The sequence below is a fragment of the Acinonyx jubatus genome, chromosome D4 (assembly GCF_027475565.1).
Source record: "Acinonyx jubatus isolate Ajub_Pintada_27869175 chromosome D4, VMU_Ajub_asm_v1.0, whole genome shotgun sequence".
NCBI classification, from domain to species: Eukaryota; Metazoa; Chordata; class Mammalia; order Carnivora; family Felidae; genus Acinonyx; species Acinonyx jubatus.
The window spans coordinates 91,064,219-91,075,145 of record NC_069391.1 but is presented as its reverse complement, the minus strand read 5'-3'; the positions used below and the strand labels follow the sequence as shown (position 1 = coordinate 91,075,145).

The following is a 10,927-nucleotide window of genomic DNA, read 5'->3' as shown; positions in this document are numbered from 1 at the left end:
GTCTTTATCCATCCCAGAAAATGTTTGCAATTTGATGATCGAAAATGACACGCTGTAATGTTTCAACTCCCTTTTCTAGTTAACCAGTTAAATGAAGCATGTTTTCTTGCCTACAGATACTTTAAATTCCCTCTCCCATGAATTGCTTTCTCATACGGTTGCTATTTTGTATGTGGTGCCTACTGTCTTTTCTCTTGAATTCATAGGAGCCCTTGATTGCACTGAGGTCCCGCCCTCCTGGGACCAGCTGGGCAGGAGGCCAAGAGGGGTGGGGTCAGGACCAGATGTGGGGAGGAGTCCAGGCCTGAGTCAGGGCTCAGTGGGGTAGGGTCTGGGCAGGATTAGGGCCCAGAATTGGGGGGGGGGGGGGGGGGAGGGCGGACAGGGGCAGGGCAGGGCCTAGGATAGGAGCGGCCAGGGATTGGCTGGCCTGGGGTCAGGGGTGGGGGGTCAGGTCGGGTCAGGCTGGGGTCAGCGGCCCCCGGTCATGGGAGAGGAGGGGCCGACCCCCCGTGGGCGAGGCTGGCTGGCGGCCCTGCTCCGGCTGCTGCTGCTGCTAGCCACGGGCATACGAGGATCCTGGCCAGTGGTCGCCCGCGTCCCTGCTCCAGCTCCAGTGGAGGCAGCGACTGAGGAGCCCAGGCGGCAGGCGGGTGGCGCGCAGCGGTTGGCGCCAGGAGCAGGTGCGTTGGGCTGAGGCGTGTGGGCGGAGGCGGGGCTCCAGCTCCGGGAGGGGCTGGGGCGCGGCCACGGCCTTTTCTTCTCTCCGCCCCCTCGCAGGCCCCACTGCGGACCCCCCTGGAGCCGGGCGGGTGGCAGAGCCTGACCCTGGGATGGGGGCCGGGGGGGGGGGGAGGAGGTGCTGAGTGAGGGGGCCCTCCTGGGCACACCCCTGCCCCTCCCCCGGTGTGAACCCCAGAACCGGGCGTTCCTCACTAGACCGCTCCCTCTTCCTTAAGAAACAGCGTCCTGAGTCAGGGGAGTGGCCCTCCCGGGGTCACCCAGCACCACAGACTCCTTCCTGCCGTGAACCTCCCTCCCTGAGAGGCGGGATGAGGTGGAGGGCACATAGGAAGCCCCCTGGAAGCATCACGGCCAGCAGGTCGGGTTAGGAACCCCTGAGACCTTCCGTTCTTCCATCTGCAGAGTGGGCGAGGAGGCGGAGGCTGCCAGTTGAAGGGAACACTGGCCCAGCCCCCCGCAGGTGCATTCAGGGACATCTGTCTCCCTGGGGATGCTGCTGTGGCCTCTCTTGGCCCTCCGTGCCTGGCCTCACCAGACCCCTGGGCCCTCATCCTGACCACAGGGTTTGCCGGCCTGTGCTCGGCTCTACTGTCCTCGACAGCAGCTGATGAAGGCAGGGTCCGGGCGGCCCTGGCATTTTGGCCAGGCCCCTTGACCCTTGGCCTTGGTTTTTGCATCTGTGAAGCGGAGGAAGGCCTCTGTGGTAGCGTCACTTGGGGTCACCGGTGTCTCTATCGTAGACAGGGCAGGGGTGTGTCTCCACAGTGTGCGGGAGGCCCAAGGTGACGGGGAAGATCTACGGTGGCCAGGATGTGCTGGCCGGCCAGTGGCCTTGGCAGGCCAGCCTGCTGTACCAGCACACACACATCTGCGGAGCTGTCCTCATCGACTCCCTCTGGCTGGTGTCCACTGCCCACTGCTTTCTCAAGTGAGTCCCCCCTCCTGGATGCCAGCAGAGGGGCCAGTGGGGCAGCGGGATGCAAGGGGAAGAGGAGAAAAGGGGTGATGGGTGTCCAATGCGCTGGGCTTTGCTCTGGAGCAGCGTGTAGCCTCCAGACATGCATCATTCCTGCCTTTGACCGGTGTCCCCTCCACCTGCATGTGCTCCCCACTCACCCCCCTCTGTCCTCAGCCCCTGTGCCTGTCCCCCAGCACAGATTGGCAGTGTCTGTCCTGGCTGCCACGCAGTGTGGGCAGGCGCTCTGCCTCCTCAGATCAGGGCTTGTCCTCCGTGTCCCCACACTCCTCGGTGGCAGACTGTAGGCAGGGACCTGGGACTACACACACAGCCGGCAGCCGGGTGATTTTTCTTATCATTTTTGCAGAACTGTGTGCCCAGGAGGAGGCGTGGCTGCCGGCACCCATATGCCAGGCTGCCTGGGTGGGAGGTGGGCTCCTCGACCTTGGAGGGTGCCTGGCTCGGCACTCAGCTTCTGAATAGATGAGAAGGGGTCTCAAGGGTGCAGCTGGGCATCACAGCCCAGGCCAGGGAGCTAGAGTTCGGGCACTGACTGGCTTTAAGGGCCCAGAGCCCTGTCAGCACCTACCCTGTTCCACACATTAGCCCCTCTGTGCCATGGCGGGGGGTGTCAGTCCAGCATGGGTGAGACGGGAGGGCCCCATGGACAAGAAGGGAGGTCAGGAGAGGTGCCAGCTGGCATGGGTGGAGCCAGAAGGGAAGGGTTTGGGCACCGAGCGGGGGTAGGACTTTCCACCAGATGGCTGGCAGGGCCGGATGTTTCATCACTCATGTTCCGGGGACAAGGCTCCATTTCCTGCACTCATCCGCTCATTTAACACATCTTTTGTGGATACTTATGAACAGGTGTGCACACAGCCCTCAGGCAGGAAGGTGTTTACAGGAAGAAGGGGCAGGAAAGATGTGGGGCCAAAGTTGGGCCGTGGGGAGCTTTGGGAAGGGTCAGGCCAGAGCTAGGCTTGAGCCAGGGTTCCTCTGTATAAGGTGGAAGGCCTTGATGCGAGGCTCCACCAAGGAGCCCTGAGCACAAGGAGTCCCCACGCTTCCAATTCAAGATGTGACAGGGAAGCCACACGTCTCAGGTCGGGGACAGGAGATCAGGCAGCCCCAAGATGGTTGGGAAGAGGAGTCTCGCGCAGGCAGGGGCAGGTAGATGAGGGGCAGGGAGAGGGAGCTGACCCCGGGCTCGGAGACAGTGACGATGAGCTGTTCCCTGCCAGCAAATCCCAAGCCCCAGCAGACTACCAGGTTCTGTTGGGAAGCACACGGCTGTACCAGCACGGCCAGCACACCCGGGAGATGTCTGTGAGCCGGATCATCGTGCACCCAGACTTTGAGAAGCTTCACCCCTTCGGGAGTGACATAACCATGCTGCAGCTGCACGTGCCTGTGAACTTCACCTCCTACATTGCCCCCGCCTGCCTCCCTAGCCCCGGCATGCAGCTGTCCAGCAACTTGTCCTGCTGGATAACCGGCTGGGGGATGCTCAGCGAGGACCGTGAGGGCGTGTGGGAGAGGCGGGGAGGGGCGGGGGTGAGAGAGGGAGGAAAGATGGGAGGCCAGGTTCAGCCCTAGGGGCCCCCCTGGCAAGCGGGCACGGGACCTTGAGCCTCTGTGCCTCATTTCTAGAGGACTGGACCGTTTTAGTTCTAGTTCTGAAAAGTGTGTGATTCTAAAGCTTTGGAGTTCCTTAAGTCTGAGGGACTGTCCCAACCATAGGGCAACCTGGCCCCCAGCACTCTCTCTCTGTCTCTGTGTCTCTCTCTGTCTCTCACGCACGTGCACACACACACAGGCACAGAGGCTGGTTCTTCCTTGAGGGCGAGGACCATGTCTGACTTGTTTTAACATCCCCCCACCCCCACCCCAGGCACCTGGCACGTGCTCTGCTATTGCCTCCCTGCTCTGACGGACCATCGCGTCTTGCCTGTGCCTCCAGACTGGTCTCCCAGCGCCCACCCTATGTGTCCTGTTTAGTGTCTACACAGCTGTCTGCTCACTTTAAATCGTGAATTGTGCCACTTCCCTGCTCAGCTCCCTGTGTGCCCTCACAGCTGTTTGGACTGTTAGAACAAGTCCAGAATCCCTGCCTTGGCCCCAGCCCTCCCTACATCCCCTGCACACCCCAAGTCAGCCACCAGGCTCCTTCTTGCCATCCTCACCCCAGGGCCTTTGCCACGACCGGCTTCTCCACCTGCCTCTCTGCCCACTGGTGTTTGCCTGCAGGGGGCCACCCTGTCTTTACAGCGATGACTCGGCCCCTCCTCTGCGGAGTTCCGCTTGCCCACGTGAGCTGAGAGGGGTTCCTCCTCCTGTTTTGTTTCCTTCACACCGCTTATCACTTCTCAAACAATCCCGTCCATATTCCTCACTTGCCCTGTGTCCCCACAATCCCGTCCACGTTCCTCACTCGCCCTGTGTCCCCAACAACAATGCCCCCTGTGTCAGTGGCGTCTACAGTATGCCCAGCATGAGGACAGACGAATGGAGGGGTGAGTGCTGGTGGCTGTGTGGGGCGGCGTGGCTGGGAGAGGAGTGGCTGGTGGCTGGTGGGTATTGATGGAGGGATGGAGACAAGCATGAGAGGTGGGGTGGGTAGGCGGATGGGGGGAATCAGTGGATGGAAGGATGGGAGGAAGGGCAGTGACAGACGGGCGGACATGGTGTGTGACAGCGTAGGTGGGTGGGTCAGTGGTGGCCAAGGCCCTGAGAATGGCTGTGCTGGTGGGATTTGCCTTCTTTCTGTGCGGAGTGAGTGAGGTAGAGGGAATGGATGAGTGTGTGAACCGTTCAGGAAGTAGGAGAGGAGCCTGTTAGGGACGGATGGAAGACCGCAGCCGTGTTCGAGGCCCATCTGTGTTGAGCAAACCGCGTGTTTCGTGGTGGCCGGGGCTTCCCCACAGCGCACGCCACAGGTCCCCTTCCTATTCACACAGAACATCTGCACTCGCCCTTCCATCTCCAGGAGGGTAAGGTGAGCCTCATTGAGAACAAGTTCTGTAACATCTTATACAGACGAAAACTTAGCAACAGCAAGACCTACTCAGTGCAGGAGGAGATGTTGTGTGCTGGTGATTTCTCGACAGGAAGGGCCACCTGCCACGTGAGTTTCTGTTCTTCCCTTGCCTGTTTGCCTCAGTTTCCCCAGTGGGCCTGTGTTGCTTCTGCTCTGTGGAGACCTGTGGGCCTTCCTGTCTCCCCGTCCCCAGCAGTGTCCCCTGGCTCACCCCTTCCTAAGCCACATGAGGGCATCTGCTGGCAGGACCTCCAAACAGCATCTGTTGTTAGCACATTTCAAGCTTTTCGCTCCAGTGTAACACGCATACAGAGGCATATATGATTGCTAAGAGCAGCAGGTGAATCTTCATATCCTGACACGTGTGACCGACTCCCCACCACCCAACCCACTCTAACACCCGAGGGGGCCGCAGCCGTCACCTCTAACACCTTACGATAGCTTCTGAACTCTCCCTCCGTGGGGTTCATTTCCAGCTGGCAGCCGGTGTCTCGGCGCTCCGTGTATGCGTTTCCTCTGCCCTGTCTGCGCTTAGGGCGCGTTCCGTCGTGTGCATTCAGTCCTGTTGTTGGTTCCGCTGTCAAGGAGTATTTTGGGAGCTTTCGAGTTTTCCATTTCATTCACTTCCAAGTGTCTCATCCGCTTTATATCCTCTTTATATTCACAGCAGCCCACGCATAGAATCGTTGGATTATGTGGAGACCCAGCTTTGGCAGATGTTAGGGGATGTGGTGCCCCTGCCCCACCACTTTGAGCAGCGGATGAGTTTATATTCTTGCCAATACTTAGCGCTCTCTGTCTTTGCTCATTTTGGTGTGTGTGCATTGTGGTATCTCACTGTGATTTAATTTGTGTTTTCCAGATGACGGATTAAGTTAAATAAATTGTCCCGTATTTGTTGTCGCCAGATATCTTCTTCAGTAAAGTTTCCCTTCTGGTTTTACCCCCGTCACTTTTCTGTTGGGCTGTCTGTCTTTTTATTTCAGGAGCTCCTTATAATTTTGTATATTCTGGGTGTGTGTCTGCCATTGGGCACAACCCAGTGGATTGTGAAGATTTCTTTCCACTCTCTGCGATGCCCCATCCTGCAGGTGGGCAAGCAGGCCCAGAGAGGGAAAGTGACCAGCCCTACATAAGGCAGCCCACGCCTGCTCTGCCAGCATCCTGACTCCAAGCCCACCCAGCCTCTAAGCACACTGTCAGGCCCCAGCCTTAAGAGCTGATGTCTGTGCACCTGCCTCCTGCATGGAAGGCACCGAGGAGTGGGGGGAGGGGGGGTCTGGAGTCAGAGACACGGCTCTGCCATGTATCCCTGCCCTGGGACCTCGGGTGGCACCTTTGAGCCTGCATGGCATTCTGAGGCCTCCTCCATGGGGTTGTTGAAAGGATGCTATAGTGGTCTGAGTACTGTCCCCCAAATTCATGTCCATTTGGAACCTTAGAATGTAACCTTACTGGGAACTGTATAGGGTCTTTGCAGATGTGATTAGAGTCTCAAGATGAGACCATTCTGGATTTGGAGGGACCCCAAATCCCAAGTTCTGGTGTTGCTAAAAGATCTAGGGAAAGGCACAGAGACACCTGTTCTCAGACTCTGACTCCAGAACTTTGAGGGTAAGTGTCCGCTGTGGTCATGGGTGATGGCAGCCCAAGGAAACGTGGGCAGGAGGCATGAGGTGGGCCTGCCATGGGGAGGCCTCACTGACAGTTGCTCTCATTATTGTCCGGGGAGCTGCTGAGTCACAGCAGGAAGCTCAGCCATCCACCTCCTGGTAGGACGTAGGCCTGGTTTCTTGGTTCCCAGGCCACAGATGATGGTCTGGACTTTCTGACCCAACCTCCTCACAGGGCTCAGCCCCTGAGTCCCCACATGGTTGTCACCAAAGATCTCCCTTCCAGCCTTGCCCCCCACCTGCCTTCTCCTGTGGAGTTTAGAGCCGATGCCCTTTGTCGGCCTGCCTGCTGGACATCCATGGTGCCCTTGACCCCACTCCCCCTCTGGGGACCCCCAGGCTGAGGACACCACGGAGCTGGACACCTGGTAGCCTTCCAACCACCATAGCCTGTCCATGACATTCCATCTGGTCCAGTGTGGGCACGGGAAACAGCTCTAGGGAGCGGGGGACACTGCAGAATGTCTCAGGACTCAGATTGTGGGGCAGGTGGACCTGCTCTGGTCTCTGTCTGTCACTTACCGGTGCTGTGACCACAGCCAATTTCCTCACTCATGAAGTGGGGGGTGCTACCAGCCTCCCCTTCATAAGGCTTCTGTAGGGAATTCAGTGCGGTGTCTGGTCTGTGGTAACAACTGTTGGCCTTCGTTCTCCTGCTGGGTCTGCCTCCCCTGATTGGGGCTCTGCTTGTTCCTCTGGGCCACCAGCCCTTCCTGGGGTGCAGGGGCAGAGGGCAGAGTTCACGTGATGACGGATTTAGATCTGTGGTTGTCCTCAGGTCAGTTGGGAGCATCCTGAAGTGCATTTCCAAGGCCCACCCATGTCACCTTGATGTGTCCATAGCTCGATGCTGGTCTGGACTTTCATAGACTCATGGGCACCCCCTGCCACCTAGTGTTCTTAGACCCTGCTCAGTCACCTGCACTAACTCCCCTCTCTTTCCTAGGGCGATTCCGGGGGGCCCCTCGTCTGCAACCTCCTCAGTGCCTGGGTTCTGGTGGGGCTGGCCAGCTGGGGCTTGGACTGCCGGCACCCTATCTACCCCAGCGTCTTCACCAGGGTTGACTACTTCACCGACTGGATTGACAAGATCCAGAGGCTCACACCTCCCCCTGATCCCACGTCTGCTCCTCAGACGCAGTTTCCAGATCAGCCTTGGCAGACTGCTGGCTCGTCCGGGCACAGCACAACCTTCATGTCTCCCCAGACCTGGTTCCTGCTGCTGTTCATGCTCAGGGGCCCGCAGCAGGCCCTGTGGTGACCCTCCGAGCCCCTCTGTCCTGCTCTCTGCCTCAGGCCCCAGTCTGCTCGCTGGAACCTTCCACACCTCCCCTTCCCCAGCCCCGCTGGCTCTCAGTGGTTCGTTCTCCTGGACTCTCCTGTCCATCAGCTGCCATCCCCCAAGCCAAGCCTGAAACAAAACAAAACAAAAGCAAATAAAAGACTCATCTCACTCCTGTCTTGGGACCCCATTGCCCCTCCTTCCCTTGAGGTAAGTCAGCTGGCTCCCTGTGCAAGGAAAAGGGACTCATCAGGGAGACTGTCCCAGGAGGTACCCAGGGCTGCCAGCTGGGAAGAGAGCAGACCATCTCCACTCAGACCCTGCTCCTGCCTCAGGGACCATGCAGGCCTTCAGAGGAAGTGTGTCAGTCAGCACAGGCTGCATAACAAACATCAGAGCCCAGGCAGCTTCAACAGCAGGAATTTATCATCTCCCAGTCCTGGAGGCTGCAAGTCTAAGATCCAGGTGTGGGCAGGGCAGGTTTCCCCTGAGGCCTCTCTCCTGCCATGTAGATGCTGTCTTCCCTCTGTGTTCTCATGGGGTCATCACTCTTTGTGTGTCTGTGTCCTGATCTCCTCTTCTTCACAGGGACACTGGTCATTTGGGATTAGGGCCAACCTAGTGGCCTCATGTTAATCACCTCTGTAAAGATCTTATCTCCAAATGAGCCACATTCTGAGGCACTGGGAGTTAGGTCTCCAATATATAAATTTGGGGGAACACAATTCAACCCAAATTTGAAGTAAGACATTTCACTAGATGTCTACACTGCAAGGGAACAAGAGTTTCCCCAAAGTAGAGAAACACCATTCAAGAGGTTTGGAGGAGGGAGGACAGACTCCCCATGGAGGTGGACAAAAGTTCCCAGAGTGCAGGGTGACTGAGTTGGACTGGGGTGCATGACCCAGGCCATACTGTGGCCACCAGTATAGAGGGCTCTCAGACATGGAGGGTCTATGAGAGTGAGTCAGAAGCAGAAGAGGCCAGATGCCAGGCTGAGAGTCAAAGTTCAGGCCGGCAGTCCTCAGACCTCTGTTCCTAGAGCTGACTGCCAACACCTTCCTCACCTGTCCTCACAGCCCCACCCCCCCCCAGTTTGAAGGGGCCCAAGTCCAGTGAAACTGCTCCCTGCTTCCCACAAGCCAGTCCGCCTGAGGTGTCCACACACCTTCAGCAGCTGGATCCTGGTGTCACCTTTTATGCTTAGCTGACCCAGGACATAGTGGCCTGGCAATATGCCTTGAAGCAATGTTCCAGGGCATCCTTCCTGGCAGTGTGCCTGACAAAGGCCCTTGTGCAGCCAGCGTAGCCCCAGCCGCACAATGCACCCACTCCAGCCCCCAGACCCACAATAAGGTGGGAAAGCTCCTATCTGATGCATGTCCAATGCAGACCAAGTGGCATTTGGAGGGTTCAGCGCAAATTCTTTCCAATTCTGGCATTGCTTAAATACCCTGGATCCTTGTTGGCAGGTGGGCACAAGTGGACTCACATGCCTATTAACCCTGGGCTCTCACTGATGCAGGAGGCCCCTTCCAGGATGATCTTTGGAGGCTTCAGGAAAGTGTCTTCCGGGGCACCTGGGAGGCTCAGTCGGATGAGCATCTGAATCTTGATTTCAGCTCAGGTCATGATCTCATGGTTCATGGGATCAAGCCCTGTGTCGGGCTCTGCACTGACAGCATGAAGCCTGCTTGGGATTCTCTCTCCTTCTCTCTCTCTCTCTCCCCCCCTCTCTCTCCCCATCTAAGTAAATAATAAACTTTAAAGTGTCTTCCCAGGGCTCACATCCCTGCCCAGGCCATCCCTCTGGCTGGAGTCCCACTAGTGCAGTGCCCTATGCCTGGCCATGTGCCCGCCAGCAGCTCAGCTGTCAATGGAAGGGGAAAGAGGATGCCTTCCCTCGGTGGTAGATTCACTTGTGGGGCCCCGGGCAGGGCTGCTCAGGCCCCTGGATGCCAGTGAGTTACTGAGATGGCGTGCGGTTGACGCACACTCTCACAAGCTCAGGGCAGCTCAGGCAGTTGAGCTGGAGCGTCAGCTGCTCTTCTGGTCCTAAACTATCCTGCAAGCATGGCAGCCACGGCTGGCTGTGCTCTGGAGCCTGCCTGCTGCTGCAGCTAGGGGATTCCTGCCCCTCCCGAGGTTCTCAGACCTCTGATGGAGGCATCCCACACATACCTCACCCACATGACAGAACAACCAGCTTTTAGCTGCAACCCAACCAGTTTCCCCATCACTTGCAACCAGCTCAGTGCTCAGTACTAGCCTGCTTTAGCTTCCTTCTAAAGATGAAACGAAGCCCGGTAGGGTTCTGCAGCAGATGTAGAGATGGCACAGGCCATAAGCAGTGGAACAAGGGCTCGAACCTACATCTCTCTCCCCAAGAGCTGGAGCCCCTTGTTATTCTGGCTCCAACAGGCTGCAAGTAGATGACCGTTACACTGCCTGCCCTCCCCTCAGACATCAGGGAAAGGCTTACTCCACTTGTCTCGAGAGTTCCAGATACCCACTCCTGAGTAGGCAGACTAAGGGAGAGGTGGAGGAAAGGGGCCAAGCCAAGGGGCCGGTGAGTCTGGGAGCAGGGCCTGGAGGGGCACTGGGGCTGTCGGTGGAGAGCGGGACTAGGAAGGTCCGCCATCAGGGACTCCTTGCCCTGCTAGATGGGGCACTGGCACGGGCTGCCAGCTGTCATTGCCAAGTCAACCCCAGACAAGCTACAGAACTGAAAACAAACTAACAAGAATCAATTAGAGGCCTTCTGTTTCCAGTCTGGAGTACAAGGAGCTTGGAAGGCATTACTCCCATCCACAAAACACGAAAAAAATTGAACAAATTAAAAATCAACAGCTTTTCTTAGACCCAGTGGAGAATTGAGGTCACAGGGCAAACCTCAGCATCCTGGCTTGCCTGAGTGTGGCCAGCTTGGACAGCCAGCTGTGCTGTGTAGAAGCTTTTTATTTTGACGCGATCCCAATAGTTCATGTTTGCTTTTGTTTCCCTTGCCTCTGGAGATGAGTTGAGTAAGAAGTTGCTATGGCCAAGGTCAAAGGTTCTTCCCTGAAGAACATGGATGCAAAAATCCTCAACAAGATATTAGCCAACCAGATCCAACAATACATTAAAAAATTATTCACAACAACCAAGCAAGATTTATACCTGGGATGCAGGGCTGGTTCAATATCTGCAAAATAAGTGTGACTCATCACATCAATAAAAGAAAGGACAAGAAC

At 57.2% G+C, this 10,927-nt stretch overlaps 1 protein-coding gene across 1 annotated transcript; it reads left to right on the top strand.

Annotated features, from left to right (window-relative positions):
- The first annotated feature begins 469 nt into the window (after positions 1-469).
- LOC106989401 (putative serine protease 47) lies at positions 470-10,140 on the top strand. Its single transcript, XM_027041234.2, has 5 exons — positions 470-683; positions 1,510-1,672; positions 2,944-3,221; positions 4,660-4,826; positions 7,359-10,140. Exons 1-5 carry the CDS (start codon positions 488-490, stop codon positions 7,671-7,673), a joined length of 1,119 nt encoding a protein of 372 aa, XP_026897035.1. The 5' UTR covers positions 470-487; the 3' UTR covers positions 7,674-10,140.
- Positions 10,141-10,927: the final 787 nt, after the last annotated feature.